The 20,677-nt window shown below is 43.1% G+C and overlaps 1 protein-coding gene across 3 annotated transcripts in view; it reads right to left on the reverse strand.

Annotated features, from left to right (window-relative positions):
- The window catches only part of sh3yl1 (SH3 and SYLF domain containing 1), a 318,220-nt gene that overhangs the window by 127,464 nt on the left and 170,079 nt on the right, over positions 1–20,677 (reverse strand). The window contains exon 9 of one of the 3 annotated variants that reach the window (XM_070884929.1): positions 17,538–17,588. The exons of 1 other annotated variant lie outside the window; for it this stretch is intronic. In XM_070884929.1, the coding sequence (XP_070741030.1) occupies positions 17,538–17,588 (51 nt within the window). Of the gene's footprint in view, positions 1–17,537; positions 17,592–20,677 lie in introns of all 3 variants that reach the window. One more of the 3 variants, XM_070884928.1, reaches the window with a different exon arrangement.

Genomic DNA, 20,677 nt, shown 5'->3' on the forward strand with positions numbered 1-20,677 from the left:
CATGCAGATAATATTCTGCCTTTGTGTTTTTGCCCCCAAAGTGGATAACCTCACATTTATCCACATTATACTGCATTTGCCATGTATTTGCCCACTCGCCTAACCTGTCCAAATCACCCTGCAGCCTCTTAGCGTCCTCCTCACAGCTCACATCGCCACCCAGTTTAGTGTCATCTGCAAACTTGGAGATATTACACTCAATTCCATCATCTAAATCATTAATATATATTGTAAAGAGCTGGGGTCCCAGTGCTGAGCCCTGCGGCACTCCGCTAGTCACTGCCTGCCATTCTGAAAAGGACCCGTTAATCCCGACTCTCTGCTTCCTGTCTGCCAACCAGTTCTCTATCCACATCAGTACATTACCCCCAATACCATGTGCTTTGATTTTGCATACCAATCTCTTGTGTGGGACCTTGTCAAAAGCCTTTTCAAAGTCCAAATACAACACATCCACTGGTTCTCCCTTGTCCACTCTACAAGTTACATCCTCAAAAATTCCAGAAGATTTGTCAAGCATGATTTCCCCTTCATAAATCCATGCTGACTTGGACCAATCTTATCGCTGCTTTCCAAATGTGCTGCTATTTCATCCTTAATGATTGATTCCAACATTTTCCCCACTACTGATGTCAGGCTAAGTTGTCTATAATTACTCATTTTCTCTCTCCATCCTTTCTTAAAAAGTAGTGTTACATTAGCAACCCTCCAGTCCATAGGAACTGATCCAGAGTCGATAGACTGTTGGAAAATTATCACCAATGCATCCACTATTTCTAGGGCCACTTCCTTAAGTACTCTGAGATGTCGACTATCAGGCTCTGGGGATTTATTGGCCTTCAATCCCGTCAATTTCCCTAACACAATTTCCCGCTTAATAAGGATATCCTTCAGTTCCTCCTTCTCACTGACCTTCGGACCCCTAGTACATCCGAAAGGTTATTTGTGTCTTCCTTTGTGAAGACAGAACCAAAGTACTTGTTCAATTGGTCTGCCATTTCTTTGTTCCCCATAATAAATTCACCCGAATCCGACTGCAAGGGACCTACGTTTGTCTTCACTAATCTTTTTCTCTTCACATATCTATAGAAGCTTTTGCAGTCAGTTTGTATGTTTCCGGCAAGCTTCCTCTTGTACTCTATTTTCCCCCTCTTAATTAAACCCTTTGTCCTCCTCTGCTGTATTCTAAATTTCTCCCAGTCCTCCGGTTTGCTACTTTTTCTGGCTAATTTGGATGCCTCTTCCTTGGATTTAACACTATCCTTAATTTCCCTTGTTAGCCACAGTTGAGCCATCTTCCCCGTTTTATTTTTACTCCAGACAGGGATATATAATTGTTGAAGTTCGTCCATATAATCTTTAAAGGTTTGCCATTGCCTATCCACCGTCAACCCTTTAAGTATCATTTGCCAGTCTAATCTAGCCAATTCGCGCCTCATAGCATCAAAGTTACCTTTCCTTAAGTTCAGGACCCTAATTTCTGAATTAACTTTATCACTCTCCATGTTAATAAAGAATTCTACCATATCATGGTCATTCTTCCCCAAGGGGCCTCGCACAACAAGATTGCTAATTAGTCCCTTCTCATTACACATCACCAGCTCTCGACATATTGGTCTAGAAAACCATCCCTAATACACTCCAGGAAATCCTCCTCCACCGCATTGCTACCAGTTAGGTTAGCCCAATCAATATGTAGATTAAAGTCGCCCATGATTACTGCTGTACCTTTATTGCACACATCCCTAATTTCTTGTTTGATGCTGTCCCCAACCTCACTACTACTATTTGGTGGCCTGTACACAACTCCCACTAGTGTTTCCTGCCTTTTAGTATTCCATAGCTCCACCCATACCGATTCCACATCATCCAAGCTAATGTCCTTCCTTACAATTGCATTAATTTCCTCTTTAAACAGCTATGCCACCCCGCCTCCTTTTCCTTTCTATCTATCCTTCCTAAATGCTGAATACCCTTGGATGTTGAGTTCCCAGCCTTGGTCACCCTGGAGCCATGTCTCCGTGATGCCAATCACATCGTATCCGTTAACTGCTATCTGCGCAGTTAATTCGTTCACCTTATTCTGAATACTCCTCGCATTGAGGCACAGAGCCTTCAGGCTTGTCTTTTTAACACACTTTGACCCTTTAGAATTCTGCTGTAAAGTGGCCCTTTTTGTTTTTTGCCTTGGGTTTCTCTGCCCTCCACTTTTACTATTCTCCTTTCTATCTTTTGCTTCTGTGTCCATGCATAGGTTCCCATCTCCCTGCCATATTAGTTTAACTCCTCCCAAACAGCACTAGCAAACATTCCCTCTTGGACATTGGTTCCGGTCCTGCCCAGGTACAGACCCTCTGGTTTGTACTGGTCCCACCTCCCCCAGAACCGGTTCCAATGTCCCAGGAATTTGAATTCCTCCCTTCTGCACCACTACTCAAGCCATGTATTCATCTGAGCTATCCTGAGCTATTAAGACTGCTCTGCTCCAGTGAAAATAATCTGATATCACAAGGCTTTCCTTATAACTATAGTTTCTCATCCCTCTCATAGAATCATACAGCACAGAAGGATGACATTCGGCCCATCGTCTCTGTGCCGGCTCTTTAAAAGAGCTATCCAATTAGTCCCACTGCCCTGTTTGTTCCCCATAGCTCTGCAAATTTCTCCTTTTCAAGTATATATCCCAAGTTATTATTGAATCTGCTTCCACCACCCTCTCAGGTAGTGCATTCCAGATCGTAACAACCCACTGCATAAAACAATTCTTCTCATTTCCCCCCCTAGATTGTTTGCCAGTTACATTAAATCTGTGTCCTCTGGTTATTGACCCTCATGCCAGTGGAAACAGTTTGTCGTTATCTACTCTATCAAAACCCCTCAATTTTGAAAACCTCTTAAATCTCTGCTGTAAGGGGAACAATCCCAGCTTCCATGCATAACTGAAGTTCCTCAGCCCTGGTACCATTCTGGTAAATCTTCTCTGCATCCTCTTCAAGACCTTGACATCCTTCCTAAAGTGTGGTATCTTGTCACTCATCATCTTGGTCAATCTACACCGCATCCTCTCGATGGAAATTGTCTTTTCTATAATGGCGCAACCAAAACAGCACATCGTACTCAAACTGTAGTTGAACCAATGTTTTGTCTAAATTCATCATTATTTCTTTACTCAATTTATCTGTCATTATAAAATCCAAAATGCTATTGGTCCTTTTTATGGCTTTATCCACCTGCATTTACACTTTCTGGCAATTATATATTTGGACTCTGTTCATCCACACCCTTCAGTATCTTTCAATTAAGTATCCACTCTGATCATAGTCACTGATGACATATTGTGTGTCTTGAGACTGCAGGTCACTGTTCCACTTGAAGCTCAACTTCTCTACCGTCTTCAATATCACCACTGTCTTCCTCCATCATCACCTTTACTCCACTGTCCAACTCCACAGAATCTTTGCTCTTACGATTCCATCCCTACCTGCCCCAATATACTCACAACATCTCCTCAAACAAACAGTTTTCCACCTGTGTACATGTGGTGACCTATGTGTGTGCCTGAGGGCTCCATCCTTGGTCCTCTCCTGTTGATCATCTGCAATCACGGAGGTCTTTGTATCCCAACAACATTCAACTTCATTTTTCCAACAGGTCTGTTGCTTACTTCATGTTGTTTTTCTTATTTCAACTCCTGTACAAGTAGTGACTTTATCAAACTCAATATCAGCAAAATTGAATATCTCACCAGCACCTACATCAACTAGTGAAATTTCAATCAACCTCCCTGGCTGCTTGTTCAACCTTGAACGTCTCTTGGATTCTGAGGCGAGGTATCCACCCAATGCCTGATCCATCACTAATACAGCTTACTTCCACCTTTGCAACATTATCTGCCTGTACTCTTACTTCATAACCCTTCTGCTGCTGGAATCCTCAATGACATCTTCATCTCAGAGGATTAATTTCTTTAATGTTTTCCTTGAGAGATCTCCCCATTTCTGTTTTCATAACCTAATCCAGAGCTCATCCACACATCCATTAGCCTATTATTGCCCAGTTCCACTCGCTCCCTTTGTCCCAGCTAATCAAATTAAAGATCCTTCTCCTGGTTTTCAAATCTTTTCTATGTAATCCATCCTAGCTGGAACATCTTCCCTAGCTACATGTCCTCACCCTCTGTTCCTCCCATTCTGGATTACAGCTTGTCCCTCCCCAAAACCATCAGAAACTAGCTTTCAGCCTTTGCATTCCTACTCTTTGGAACTCTCTTTTTAAAGCCACTTTACGCTGCTACCTCTTTCCCGGTCTTCAAAAGTTATTCTATAGGATTCAAAAACTGTAAATATCACTCCATTATTTAAGGGAGGAGGGAAAAGCCAGTGGCTAGACTTTCCACTTGGTGGCTAAGGCCCAAAAAAATGGACCTTGTTGCAGCGATCTAGGACGTATCGCCCTTGCTGATCGCCGGCACAAGGCCCATTTTTTTTAAGCGATTTTTCACTCGGCCTTACCCCTGCGATGTCAAATGGGCGATGTGATTTCTCGGTGATCTCACGATCTCCCAAAGAAAACGGAAGTGAATGAAAAAAAAAGCTTCCCTAGCAACGCCACACTGCGCATGTGTAGCTTGATTTTTTTTTTTCAGGTTGATGCTCTTTCCCACGTTTTGAGAGGTCAGGGATCATCACACATGCTCAGAAGCTCTGTGAGGGTCGGGGAGAGAGAGAGAGAGAGAGAGGAGAAAGCATTTTGAAGTCTGATTTATCTGATATTAATCGACATGGAGGGATCAGTTGAGAGGCGTAGGGCCAAGCCCTTCAGCGAGGAGGCCAATGAGACCCTCGTGAATGCTGTCAGCACCAGGTGGGAGGATCTGACACGGGGTGGGCATGGGAAACCTCCACCCCATGCATATCGGAGGATTTGGTCTTACATTGTCGACGTGATCACGTCGGCCTCTAATGAAACGCGCACACCGGACCAGTGCCGCAAACGGTGGAACAGTCTACTGGCAGCTGCGAGAGTAAGTTGAAATTTATATTTATGTATTATTTAATGATCTAAACAGTAACTAGAATTTGCAATGTTATTTGGTTACATTTAAACATAACTAAATTATGAATAAATTTATGCAACCCAGCATAAAGTTAAATGTTGTAGTGTGAAATATGCAACGAAATGCTAATTTGTAATAGAACATTTAAATCTGTCAGTCTTAAATGTCTTCAATGTCTTAAATTGCCTGATCCATTAGCTTATGCCATGCAATGTTATCGTATCATTTACAGAATGTGGTCTCGATCAATAATCGTGAGGAACGCAGGACGGACGGGGGCTCTGCCATGATGCACAGTTTAAGTGCTTACGAGGAGCTCGCGGTGGCCTTGGTAGGGCCAGAAAGCCGTCCGGTCACATCCCGTGGTGTGGCCGAACCCACCCTTGAGACATGTGAGTAATGAGAAATGTGCAATGTGTGAATCATTAGTAAATACTGAAAATACCGTAGTTACGCATGTAATGTTATGCAATTAAAATGTAATTTGATGTTATGCAATTACAATGTAATGTTATGCAATTATAATATAATTTGATATATAATTATGATGTACTATAGATCTTCGAATGAGGTCATGTTAAACCTTGTGATCACTTGTGGATTTGGGGTAATGGTAAACATTGCAATGTTTTGAGTTCGATAAAAATTGTAATGCAATGATTTGAATTGTTAAACGTTGTTTATCAAATTAAAGGTCAAGTGGTCGTCGAGTCAGTGGAGTCCACTACCACTGAACCGTCTCCAGCATCGCAGGAGGATGAAGAAGAAGGAGGAGCCACTGCAGACTCCTGCTGCTGTGCTTCAGCAGGAGGAGAAGGAGGAGGAGGAGATGGAAGGAGAGATTTTTTTTGTGGCGGGGGGAACAACCTGCGGCCATCTCGGTTGAGATGGAAGAAGCACCGGGACCAAGCGGTGTGCAGGTGGCAACACCAAGGCGCGTCATATTGCAAACGCCGATCCCACGGAGGTCCGGTCAGCGTGGCGAGCAATCGCCTGCCTTGGAGGGCCAGACAGAGAGCTTGATTTCCCTGTGCAGGGAGACGGTCGCGATTGGTTGCGACCTTATCCAGGGGTTCGCGGGATTCTCTGCGAACTGGAGCCAGTTTCCAGCATCCTGGAGCGAGTTCTGCCAGAACTTCTCCAACTGGTCTTCTGAGAAGTCACAGACTGCAAGGGAGACCTTGGAGGCTATTCGGCAGCAGACAGCCACAACCAATGCCCTACGGCATGCGTTGCTGGCTGGACACGGCGCTGCATCCCAAGGTGTCGTGTCTGCTCATAGCAACACCCCGAGCAGGAAAGCGAGTACGGAGGGCACAATTTCTCCGGATTCGGAAGTAGAGCCTCAGGCTTCCGCTTCCTCTCCGTCATCTCCACTACGGCAGGAAGTCTTGACATCCCACTCTGCACGACGTCTTGGTTTCGGTCTGCGTAGATCAAAACGGGCGGGTGGGGTGCGAACACGGGGTGGGACAGGATCTGGAGGGAAACGTGGCCGCAGGTAGGGAGGGGGGAGTGCTTCTCAATAGTTCACTTGTTTTAAAATGTTCACGTGTTATTATCACTTTATTATTCTCTTGTTATTGTTACTAAATTGGCCAATTGTAGTCAATAGTTAAATGTTCACTTGTTATCATTACTTAACTGTTCATTTTCCATTCTTTCTGAAATGGTCACTTGTTATCGTTACTGAAATGGTCGCTTGTTATCATGACTGAGATGGTCACTTGTTAGCATGACTGAAATGGTCACTTGTTATTATTACTTAAATGGCCACTTGTTCTTTAAAATGTTCAATTTCTTCTTCTTCTAACGTTTTGGGGATTTTGAGGGAAGGGTAGGTTGGTGCGAGGGATGGGGGGTTGGAAGGAGGGTGTTGTTCATTAGTTTAAAAAAAAAAATTTGTTTCTTAATAAAAAAAAATTTTTTCTACAACTTTTGTACCTTCTCTCTTACTTACATAAGTTTTACAACGTACAGTTCTTCATGCAGATTTGTTTGTTTATTCTGTTTCCCCACGGAATATCATTAAATCACTTCACTATATAAAAGCTATTTACTAAATAATTCCAATATGAGATCTATTTAGCATAAATAACGAGATAATACCTATTCATATTCCCTGTCCCAAATTTCTGAGTACAATTTGCTTCAAATTTTACTCTCTAAATAACTCAGAACAATTCTCCATCCTTCCTCAGAAGCTAAAAATGGCGTTCGTAGTGCCCATTTCCCTCTCTAAGGCCCTGAAAAAGCAACTATTTTTGAGCACTCTTTTGGACCTTGCATCGGCCCAGCGAAGTGCATGCTAGGTGCCAAAAGTTGGGATGGGCCTTGTGTGCCGATCATTTGGACGATCATCTTGGCGATCAAAGTGGAAACTTGGGGGCCTAGTTTTCCGGTGATGTTTTGGGCCTAGTTTCCACTTTGCTCAAAATGGGCGATAGAGGTCCATTTTGGGCGATAGATGGGCCTTAGATGGACGATGTGAAGTGGAAAGTCTAGCCCCAGGTAACTTCAGACCTGTCTATTTAAAATCAGTTGTGGGGAAGTTAATGGAACCTATCAAGAGAGACAGAGCGACTGAGCGCTTGGAGAAATATTAACTAATTAATAAGAGTTCGCTTTGATTAGTCATCATGTCTGACTAATCTAGTTGAACTTTTTGTGCAGGTCGCTAACATGGTGGATAGGGGAATGTCGATTGATGCTGTCTATATGGACTTTCAGAAGACATTCGATAAGATTCGGCAGAAGAGATTATTGAAGAAAAAATTTAAATTCCCGCAGAATTGGAGGTAACCTTCTGAAATGGGATAGAAACATAGAAAATAGGAGCAGTAGTAGACCATTCGGCCCTTCGAGTCTGCACCACCATTCAATATGATCATGGCTGATCCTCTCTCTCAACACCATATTCCCACTTTTTCCCTATACCCCTTGATGCCTTTTGTTTCTAGAAATCTATCTCCTTCTTAAGTATATTCAGTGACTTGGCCTTCACAGCCTTCTGTGGTAGAGAATTCCACAGGTTCACCACCCTCTGAGTGAAAACATTTCTCCTCATCTCGGTCTTAAATTTCCTACCCTGTATCCTGAGACTGTGACCCCTTGTTCTAGATTTCCCAGCCAGGGGAAATATCCTCCCCGCATCCAGTCTATCTAACCCAGTCAGAATTTTATACGTTTCAATGAAATCCTCTCTCATTCTGCTAAACTCTATAGTGAATACAGGTCTAGTCGACCCAATCTCTCCTCATACCACAGTCCTGCCATCCCAGGAATCAGAATGGTGAACCTTTGCTGCACTCTCTCTATGGCAAGTATATCCTTCCTTAGGTAAGGAGACCAAAACTGCACACAATACTCCAAGTGTGGTCTCATCAAGGCCCTGTATAAGTGTAGTAAGACATCCTTGCTCCTGTACTCAAATCCTCTTGCAATGAAGGCCAACATACCATTTGCCTTCCTAACTGCTTGCTGCACCTGCATGTTTGCTTTCAATGACTGGTGTACAAGGACACCCAGGTCCCTCTGTACATCGACACTTCCCAAGCCATCACCATTTAAATAATACTTTGTCCTTACATTTTTCCTACCAAAAAGGATACTTTCACATTTATCCACGATATACTGCATCTGCCATGTGTTTGCCCACTCACTCAACCTATCTAAATCGCCTTACAGCGTCTTTGCATCCTCCTCACAACTCACAATCCCACCTAGTTTTGTGTCGTCAGCAAACTTGGAAATATTACATTTGGTTCCCTCATCCAAATCATTTATATATATTGTGAATAGCTGGGGCCCAAGCACTGATCCCTGTGGTACCCCACTAGTCACTGCCTGCCATCCCGAAAAAGACCCGTTTATTCCTACTCTCTGTTTCCTGTCAGTTAACCAATTTTCAATTGTCAGTTAACCATGCCAATACATTACCACCAATCCTATGTGCTTTAATTTTGCACACTAACCTCTTATGTGGGACTTTGTCAAAGAACATAAGAACATAAGAACATAAGAATTAGGAACAGGAGTAGGCCATCTAGCACCTCGAGCCTACTCCGCCATTCAATAAGATCATGGCTGATCTGGTCGTGGACTCAGCTCCACTAACCCGCCCTCTCCCCGTAACCCTTAATCCCCTTATTGGTTAAAAATCTATCTATCTTTGACTTGAAAACATTCAATGAGCTAGCCTCAACTGCTTCCTTGGGCAGAGAATTCCACAGATTCACAACCCTCTGGGAGAAGAAATTTTTTTCTCAATTCGGTTTTAAATTGGCTCCTCCATATTTTGAGGCTGTGCCTCCTAGTTCTTGTCTTCCCCACCAATGGAAAACAACCTCTCTGCCTCTATCTTGTCTATCCCTTTCATGATTTTAAATGTTTCTATAAGATCACCCCTCATCCTTCTGAACTCCAAGGAGTAAAGACCCAGTCTACTCAATCTAACATCATAAGGTAACCCCCTCATTTCTGGAATCAGCCTAGTGAATCGTCTCTGTACCCCTTCCAAAGCTAGTATATCCTTCCTTAAGTAAGGTGACCAAAACTGCACGCAGTACTCCAGGTGCAGCCTTACCAATACCTTATACAGTTGCAGCAAGACCTCCCTGCTTTTGTACTCCATCCCTTTCGCAATGAAGGCCAACATTCCATTTGCCTTCCTGATTACCTGCTGCACCTGCAAACTAACTTTTTGGGATTCATGCACAAGTTTCATGCACAAGGACCCCCAGGTCCCTCTGCACCACAGCATGTTGTAATTTCTCCCCATTCAAAAAATATTCCCTTTTACTGTTTTTTTTCCCAAGGTGGATGACCTCACACTTTCCGACATTGTATTCCATCTGCCAAACCTTAGCCCATTCGCTTAGCCGATCCAAATCTCCTTGCATACTCTCTGAGTCCTCTACACAACCCGCTTTCCCACTAATCTTAGTGTCATCTGCAAATTTTGTTGCACTACACTCTGTCCCCTCTTCTAGGTCATCTATGTATATTGTAAACAGTTGTGGTCCCAGCACTGATCCCTGTGGCACACCACTAACCACTGATTTCCAACCGGAAAAGGACCCAATTATCCCGACTCTCTGCTTTCTGTTCGCCAGGCCTTCTGAAAATCCAAACACACTGGTTCTTCCGTATCTATTCTATCAGTTACATCCTCAAAAAACTCCAGTAGGTTTGTTAACCATGATTTTCCTTTCATAAATCCATGTTGACTTTGTTTAATCCCGTTGATATTATCTAAGTGTGCCGTTATTACATCCTTTATAATAGACTCTAGTATTTTCCCTACTACTGATGTCAGGCTAACCGGTCTGTTGTTCCCCATTTTCTCTCTCCCTCGTTTTTTAAATAGTGGGGTTACATTTGCCATCCTCCAATCTGCAGGAACTGTTCCATAATCTATAGAATTTTGGAAGATGATAAATATTTCCATGGCTACGTCTTTTAGTAACCTGGGATGCAGAGCATCAGGCCATGGGGATTTATCTGCCTTCAGTACTATTAGTTTCTCCAACATTATTTTCTTACTAATTATCATTTTCTTTAATCACTAGACCCTTGGTTCCCTAGCATTTCTGGGACGTTATTTGTGTCCTCTTCCGTGAAGATAGAATTGAAGTATTTATTTAATTGTTCTGCCATTTCCTTGTTTCCCATTACAAATTCTCCCGTTTCTGTCTGTAAAGGACCTATATTTGTCTTCACTAATCTTTTTCTTTTTACATACTTGTAGCAACTTTTGCAGTCGGTTTTTATGTTCCTTGCAAGTTTATTCTCATACTTAATTTTTCCCCCCTTAATCAATCTCTTGGTCCTTTTTTGCTGAATTCTAAACTGTTCCCAATCCTCAGGTTTGCTACTTTTTCTGGCAATTTTGTATAACTGCTCTTTGGATCTAATACTATCCTTAATTTCTTTTGTTAGCCATGGTTGGGTCACTTTTCCTTTTGTATTTTTACACCAGAAAGGAATGTATAACTGTTGCAATTCATGCATTCATTCCTTAAATATTAGCCATTGCCTATCCACCGTCATGCCTTTTAATGAATCTTTCCAATCTATCATAGCCAATTCATTCCTCATACCTTCGTAGTTTCCTTTGTTTAGATTTAGGACCCTAGTTTCGGATTGGACTACTTCACTTTCCATCTTAATAAAAAATTCAATCATGTAATGGTCATTCTTCCCTAAAGGACCCCACACAAGACTGTTAATTAACCCCTTCTCATTACACAATATCCAATCTAGGATAATCTGTTCCCTAGTAGGTTCCTCAACATACTGGTCTAAAAAAAAACATTTCATACACACTCCAGGAATTCATCTGCCACAGTATTATTACTAATTTGGTTTGGCCAGTCTATATGTAGATTAAAATCGATGATAATTAGTCGAGATATAGGAGACTGAAGTAGGGATGATTAGCAGACTGTAACAAATAGTGACAAATGGTGTTCCCCAGGGATGTACTGGGGCCTCAACTTTTCACCATATACATTAATGGGCTGAAAACTGCGGCCTCTCCAGGTGCTTACGATGTGCACATGCGCCCGAAGGGGCCCCGCAAGATCCGCGTTTAGGCGCGTGAAGCACAAGCACCTAAACCCAGCACTTGCGATCTGTCATCCCCTGGAGAAGGGCCTTCATGGGCGGAGATTTGAGCTATTTACCCAACTCCTGCCCAGCGAATGTCCTTAAAACTCTTACGCCTGATAAAAGCAGGCATTAGGCCTGCTTTTACCAGGCGTAAGAGATTAAAAAGATAGAAAAATTAAATGTTATCACTAATTTGCATATTAAAAACCCTGTACATTATTGCAAGTTTATTTTTAACCCTATTAAAAAATATAAAAATATTTTTTTCTAAAACATTTAATGTAATTCAATTTCAATTAATTTTAAATATGCAAGGTGTTTTTTATATTTATGTATTGTGTTTCTGTGTTTTGGGGGTATTCTCATTGATAGTAATCAGAGCTCCGTACAAATGGAACTCACCATTACTATCAATGAAAATACTCCAAGTTCATTGGTGGTCCAGGCCCACGTTATCCCAGGATGTGCGTACGCTCGTGGGATGCATGGGCCTCTGCGCTCGGCTGCGCATCTAGGCCTTGGAGCTGAAGCGTTTGTTTCTCTGGGACCACCAGGTACTTTCGTAAAAGAATTTTGGTCGGAGGCATCCGCCCGCGGGAAGCCTCCGACCACAATTTCTGGGCGACTAATAACTTGGATGAAGAAACAGAGTTGCTTCGTCAAGTTTTCAGAGGAGACCAAGTTAGGAGGCACAATAAGTTGTCTGAAAACAATGTTTTTTTGTTAGAGAAGTTATGCTAGAGTGCGGCAGGGTGGGGGGGCGGGAGACAGTATTGGCTGGGTTGAGTACTCAGCAGAATGCCCCAGGGATTCAGGTTGGGACCACTACATTGCTAAAATAAATTTATGATGTTTTAATTGAAATTTTATGTCCACGAGAGAGCAGATGGGACCTGGATTTAGCATCTCATCTGAAACAGTAAAAGGTGATCAGCATAGGTTGGAAGACTCAATACTCCATTAGGTACTGCCATTTCTCATGAGTGATGTCCTTGAGTAACAGTTATTTGCATTGCAGTCAGCCAAAGAACATATGACAACACCACTGGTATCTGCAGTGGTGGCCTTAGTTACATCAGCCAAAGTCCTTCCTTACACCACACCCACCCTCCCATAGATGGGGCATTGTGTACGGATTGTTAACAGGTTTATTGAGTATGAAGTGAATAATGTCATGACTTCTGGATTTCATCCCTTCCAACATAAGAAGGTGATCCGTCTTCCTCGAGTTCACTCTCTCCCCTCCCAGTCTCTGCCGCCCGCCCCCCCCCCCACCCCCCGCCCCAAGCTCTCTCTCTTCCTCTCTCTTTCTCCCTTCCATCCCCGCTCCCCTCTCGGCCAGCCCCGCTGGCCGCTTTTTGGCCTCTTCGCCAAGCTTGGGCCGGAGCATGGGTGAGACAGGTTGGCAGCTTGGATCTGAGAATCAGGTGTGAAAATCTGTGTACCTGATTCACACCACATCCTGCTAATTCAATTTAATGGCTGGAGAATCAGGAGCACTGCTGTGTGGGTGTGCTGACCCTCCCATCCCATTGTTTGATCCGTGCTCCCAACACGCTACACTCCACACCCAGAGCACAAACTTGTGGGTGTGGAGCGTAGCATGTTGGGAGCACAGAATGATTTACCATCATATCTAGATTATATATAAAATACCACATTTACCAGAACAACCTGTTAAAAGCACAGTTCACAATTTACAATCCATCAGGGGTTTAAATATACTTCAACTACACAGCATCTGGGACAGATAACCTGACAAAGATCTGGTGCACATGTGATTCTGCAGAAGTTTTTTTTGCCCCTCACATATTCATTATTGGATGCAGGCCTAGAGCAACTGGTGAAATTTGCATAGACAAATGACAGGCAGCAGGAAAACTGCACAACTCTGATCAGCGATGCCCCTTTTTAATATCAGCACAAGCGGTCATTTCCCCAGCTTCACTGCAGGATTGGTGCTTCACCATGTGATAAGTATCTATGGAAAAGATGCTATTCACACTAATTATTTCCCTCAGAACAGAAGTCACCGCCACGACGATTCAGTTTTGCTCAGGGAATTACAGGAGAGCACCTGTGGCTGCATGACCTGCTCTTTCAGTTTTGATATCTGAGAAAGAAATGCTGGTTGCCATGGTGACATCACACACAGACCCGGCAGGTTGTAGGGCGAGCAACGATAGAATGAATCAAATATCCATTGAGGCAACTTCAAAACAAAATAGGTCTGAGTCACTATTGTTGCTGGCACTGCTCGTATTAGTAGCGAGTGTCAATTTAAAAAAATGAAACGCATGCGCTGAGTTTGGTCAGTGAAAAGAAAATCGCGCATCTGCATTAAAAAAAATTGTGCATGCGCAGAACTCAGCTTCCGATCTTTGCCGAGCCTAATGTCCTGCACCGCCTGCTGCACGCCGCTCCCGCTACATTTCCATCAAAGTCACGCCGGAGGATCGCAGTGGCAGCGGGCGGTAAAAAAATCACAGACCAGCCGAATATTGCCGAGAAATAAGCGGCAGTGGCTCTTCACAAATTCGGGCCCTACGATGCAGTTATGGACAGCTTCAAAACAATTGGAGAATAGCTACAGGCATCCCCTTGAGAAGGAAATGCAGAGGGCTCATATGAACCCATTGTTCTATGTTCATACAGAATGGTGGGCCTCAGAAGTGCCCTCCAGCATTGGCATGTACAGAGTACGAGAGGAGCAGCTGATTGGCATTCATGTCATCAGCTCTTCTGTGCCATGTAGATGTGCACAAGTGACAGTTGACAGCATCTCCGAAAGCAAGGAGATTTCAGTGATTACAGCAAAAGAGACCCGCGAGACCAAGGCAGGTGCAGCAGGAATATAATTTTTAATAACTTAGATTGATAGATAGTTTCGGTAAGTGTTGAGGGACAGCTGAGACTTGTACCTCCCAAAATATTCCTACTAATAATCCCGGGTATTGCTCCAGAGTATATTCCTTATGGATTTTTGTGAATATTAAAAACATTGTGAAACTAATTTATACATAAAAGAGTATTGTTACTAAAAAGCTGAATTGCTCAAAGTTCCAATAGATTATTAAAACAACCCCTTTCATTGTTAAATTCCTATTTAATTAAAATTAGTGCAGTCAGTTCTTTAAATTCAAAGTCACTTAATACAAATGATTTGATTATTTAATTTTTGAACACAAAATTAGCACATTTCTGGAATCATTTACATTGCTCAATTTAAAATGAGATAATTCAATTTTTAAATATCAAAATTAACTGAAGTATTAATAGACACATTACTTTAATATACAGTAACAAGAAAAATCTGTTATATATCAGAATGTAATGAGACTCAGATGTACTCCACCGTGGTATACCATTAGGATCAATGGCAATCAGCCCACAGCTCATAATCTTGTACCCTCAAAACAAATGCAAATAGCATGGACTTTAGGAATCAGTTATAATGCATTTTAACTAGACTGAGAAATTGTAGATCGCAATAGGATCTATCCTAAGCACCACCTCTTCCTCACCAACGTGCTGCCCCTTGGCAACATCATGAAGACATGGGGTCAGGTTCCATATCTACGCTGATGACACCCAACTGTACCTCTCCGCCACCTCTCCCAGCCCATCCACTGCCTCTGTGTTTTCAGACTACTTCTCCGATATTCTGTCCTGGATGAGTTGCAATTTCCTCCAATTAAACAGTGGGAGAACTGAAGCTATTGTTTCCTTCTGTAAAATCTGTCTCCTCAACACCGATTCCATCTCCTTCCCTGACCATTATCTGAGGTTAAACCAGACTGTTTGTAAACTTGCAATCATATTTGAGCTGAGCTTCTGACCTCATATCCTCTCCATAGCATCACTCTCCTCTGCCCCGGGTCAGCCCACCCACTGCTGAAATCTTCATCGATGCCATTGTCACCTCCAGACACAACTATTTCAATGTTATCCTGGCTGGCCTCCCATCATCTGCCCTCCATAGACTTCAGCTCATACAAAACTCTGCTGCCCATTTCCTATCTTGCACTAAGTTCCATTCACGCATAACTCCTGTGCTCGCTGACCCATGTTCCCGGTACCCCGACTTCAAGTTTAGAATTCATATCCTTGTGTTTAAATGGCCTCATCCCTCTGGCTCTACAACCCCCCGAGAATTCTGCAATCCTCCAACTCCGGCTTCTTGTGCAATCCTACTCCCTTCGCCTCACCATTGGCAGCTCTGCTTTCAGCTGCCTCTACCCATATGCTCTGGTATTCCCTCCCTAAATCACTCTGCCTCTCCACCTTACATAAGAACATAAGAAATAGGAGCAGGAGTAGGCTATACGGCCCCTCAAGTCTGCTCTGCCATTCAATAAGATCATGGCTGATCTTATCATGGACTCAGTTCCACTTTCCCACCTGCTCTCCATAACCCCTTATCCCCTTATCGTTTAAAAAACTGTCTATTTCTGTCTTAAATTTATTCAATGTCCCAGCTTCCACAGCTCTCTGAGGCAACAAATTCCACAGATTTACAACCCTCTGAGAGAAGAAATTTCTCCTCATTTCTGATTTAAATTGGCAGCCCCTTATTCTAAGATCATGCCCTCTAGTTCTAATCTTCCCCATCAGTGGAAACATCCTCTCTGTATCCACCTCGTCAAGCCCCCTCATAATCTTATACGTTTTGATAAGATCACCTCTCATTCTTCTGAATTCCAATGAGTAGAGACCCAACCTACTCAACCTTTCCTCATAAGTCAACCCCCTCATCCCCGGAATCAACCTAGTGAACCTTCTCTGAACTGCCTCCAAAGCAAGTATATCCTTTCGTAAATATGGAAACCAAAACTGCACGCAGTATTCCAGGTGTGGCCTCACCAATACCTTGTATAGTTGTAGCAAAACTTCCCTGCTTTTATACTCCATCCCCTTTGCAATAAAGGCCAAGATACCATTGGCCTTCCTGATCACTTGCTGTTACTGCAAACTATCCTTTTGTGTTCCATGTACAAGTAGCCCCAGATCCCGCTGTACTGCGGCACTTTGCAATCTTTCTCCGTTTAAATAATAACTTGCTCTTTGAGTTTTTCTGCCAAGGTGCATGACCTCACACTTTCCAACATTATACTCCATCTGCCAAATTTTTGCCCACTCACTTAGCCTGTCTACGTCCTTTTGCAGATTTTTTGTGTCCTCCTCACACATTGCTTTTTCTTCCATCTTTGTATCGTCAGCAAACTTGGCTACGTTACACTCAGTCCCTTCTTCCAAGTCATTAATATAGATTGTAAATAGTTGGGGTCCCAGCACTGTTCCCTGCGGCACCCCACTAGTTACTGGTTGCCAACAAGAGAATGAACCATTTATCCTGACTCTCTGTTCTCTGTTAGTTAGCCAATCCTCTATCCATGCTAATATATTACCCCCAACCCCGTGAACTTTTATCTTGTGCAGTAACCTTTTATGTGGCACCTTGTCAAATGCCTTCTGGAAGTCCAAATACACCACATCCACTGGTTCCCCTTTATCCATCCTGTTCATTACATCCTCAAAGAACTCCAGCAAATTTGTCAAACTACTTCAAGATCCTCCTTAAAATCCACTTCTTTCACCAACCTGCACTCCCCCGTCTCCATACCCCTATCCCCCTAATATTTCCTTCTTTGTTTCGGTTGATGTTTTGTCCGATAACATTCCTGTGAAGCCCGTTTGGATATTTTTTCCACTTTCAAGGCGCTATATAAATGCAATTTTTTGGTAAGATATTGTACTTTATTCAGAAGACAACTTGATGTCATTAACGCTACATTACATACACATATATTGTACAAAAATTAGTTGTATCTTTAACATCAAGATGAATTTTCCCAAATCTTTAACTTACCGCACTGGTAACTATGTAGACTAGGATAAAGACTGCTAGTGGGATTCTGCTCTGCTTTGAATCAAGGAAGGAAAATATAGTTAGTCAGGATTTATTTTATTACAAACCACAGGACCAACCAGTTCCAATCAATATATTGTAGCAAATTTTTCTTGGCTGTTGTTGCAGCCTCTCTAACAAAACACAGTTAGGCAGGCTACACCCTCCACTCCCACCTCCCCACAAACCAGTTACTTTTTCTTTTTATTATCTTCTGTTTTCTCCTTCCTAGTAAGGGAACAATAATATTATATTATTAGGTTAATTGAAACAAAGAACAAGTGTGAATGTGAAAAATTTATAACCAAATCTGATTGTCGGGAATTGTAAATATATGGTGTACTATTCCTAATCAGATCTGTCGTGGATGCTACATTTTTCTTCATATGAGTGAGTTTAAAAAAAAAATCATCAATGCAAAAGATATTAATGCTGAAACAATAGAGCAGTTTTCATTTTGAACACCCAGGGGTTGATAATGTGTTAACAGGCATCCGGCTTAATCAGGCATGGACACATGAAGCCTACAACACACTTGGTCAACTCAGAATAGTCTAACAGGACCAGCCATCGTTAACAGCATTGGGAGTATGCACTCAAGCTGTAGGCAAAATTCATTAGGCCACAAAAAAAAGTTAAAATGTGACTGGAACATTTGAGCACAATTCCAGTTGCTGAGTGCCTGTTCCCAATGGGAACGGAAAGGGAGGCTAAGGTTTTTCCTGGGTGGGCATGCCTTTCCCCAAAACCACCTAGCTTGCCTTCACTTCTGCACTTCAGCCTCAAATGGCTGATATGCTTCGCTGGTACCAGCCTCCCCTTGCCCTGCCAGAAAAGAAATATCAGCATTCTTCACAAGCATAAAATCGTAGGGCTCAATTTCCCCCAATTATCTGCGCCGTTTTTTTGAGGTGCAGCGTTTCTTTTGGAGTAAATTAAAATCTCCAAGTTTCCCCAAAGTTTCTGCGCAAGAGTAGGATTTTTTTAGGCTACAATTTTTTTTTACCTCATTGGTGGCATAACCTGCCACCCGCACCAATTTTGGCCATTTAAGCAAGGTTGGCCAGCTCCGATTTACTCTAATTTTTCTTAGAACGGCATATGTGACCACTCTGGAAAAACCTTCTGGCCAGTTAACAAAATGGCGCAGGTAAGAGAATTAATGCAGCAGATGCAGTTCCACGGCCCGGACAGCAACAGCAGGGGGAGGAAGAGAGAGGGGGAGAGGAGAGAGAAGAGGGGAGGTGGGCGAGAGGAAGGGAGGGGGGGGGGAGAGAAAAGAGGGGGGGAAAGAGGGGAAGAGGTAAGGGGGACGGGGGGAAAGAAAAGAGGGGGGGAAAGAGGGGAAGAGGAGGGGGGGGGCGGGGGGAGAGGCCTTTCAGCCAGGGCTAGCAACGGCAACCGGCATCGGGAGAAGGGCACCGGGCACCTGGGTGGGGTGGGAGATAGACTTTTGGCATAAACTCTTTAATAATTTAATGCTGGAATGCTGCTGCAATGTGCAGGTTGCTGTGAGCTGGCCAGAATGTGTTGTATGTTTCACTTTCCAGCCTCAGCCCGCAGTGTGTCCCTCGTTACCCTAATAACCCGATCTTTTTGGCACAGATCTTAGGCTCCACCACCAAAGCTAAAGGACAAGCTACTCGGCACCAAAATCAACAATTCAAATGGGGAAAGTTGGATGATTTTTTTGGGTGTAGTTGGCCCCCAAAAAAACAGGCATAGCTTCAAGTATTCCAAAAAACGGCATTGGGAAAATTGAGCCCACAGAATGGTTATAGCAAAGAAGAAGGCTATCCTAAAGTGTGGTGTCCAGAATTGTACACAATACTCCAGTTGAGGCCGAACCAGTGTTTTATACAGGTTCATCATAATTTCCACGCTTTTATACTCTATACCTCTATTCATAGGGCTCAAGATCCCATAAGCTTTTTTTAAACAGCTTTCTCAACCTGCCCTGCCACCTTCAACGATTTGTGCACATATACCCCATGGTCTGTTTGTTCAAGCGCCCCTTTTAGGATTGCACTCTTTAGCATATATTTCCTCTCCTCATTCTTTCTACCAAAATGCATCACTTTGCACTTTTCTGCGTTAAATTTCATCTGCCACATGTCCGCCCATTCCACTGTCTATGTCCTCTTGAAGTCTATCAGTATCCTCCTCACTGTTCCCTATAGTTCCAAGTTTTGTATCTTCTGCAAATTTTGAAATTGTGCCTGTACACCCACATTGAAGCCATTAGAAACATAGAAACATAGAAAATAGGTGCAGGAGTAGGCCATTCGGCCCTTCGAGCCTGCACCGCCATTCAATGAGTTCATGGCTGAACATGCAACTTCAGTATCCCGTTCCTGCTTTCTCGCCATACCCCTTGATCCCCCTAGTATTAAGGACTACATCTAACTCCTTTTTGAATATATTTAATGAATTGGCCTCAACAACTTTCTGTGGTAGAGAATTCCACAGGTTCACCACTCTCTGGGTGAAGAAGTTTCTCCTCATCTCGGTCCTAAATGGCTTACCCCTTATCCTTAGACTGTGACCCCTGGTTCTGGACTTCCCCAACATTGGGAACATTCTTCCTGCATCTAACCTGTCTAAACCCGTCAGAATTTTCAACGTTTCTGAGAACCCCTCTCATTCTTCTGAACTCCAGTGAATTCAAGCCCAGTTGAGCCAGTCTTTCTTGATATGTCAGTCCCGCCATCCCGGGAATCAGTCTGGTGAACCTTCGCTGCACTCCCGCAATAGCAAGAATGTCCTTCCTCAAGTTAGGAGACCAAAACTGTACACAATACTCCAGGTGTGGCCTCATCAAGGCCCTGTACAACTGTAGTAACACCTCCCTGCCCCTGTACTCAAATCCCCTCGCTTTGAAGTGGGAATTAAAGAGTTAAACACATTTTAGATTAGGAAGGCAAAAACACAATTTGCTGAAGTGGCAAAATTGGCAGCTGCAACTGTAGGACAATGGTGCAATTCCTGTTATTCAGAGCTAATGTCATAGGCCTAGGAAGTGGCTTCTTGTTGTTATTCAGAACTAAGAAATAGATTCCTGTTATTGGCAGGAGGCTGGATACATATGTTCATACCCAAGG

This window comes from Pristiophorus japonicus, chromosome 7, assembly GCF_044704955.1.
Source record: "Pristiophorus japonicus isolate sPriJap1 chromosome 7, sPriJap1.hap1, whole genome shotgun sequence".
In the NCBI taxonomy this organism is placed as follows: Eukaryota; Metazoa; Chordata; class Chondrichthyes; family Pristiophoridae; genus Pristiophorus; species Pristiophorus japonicus.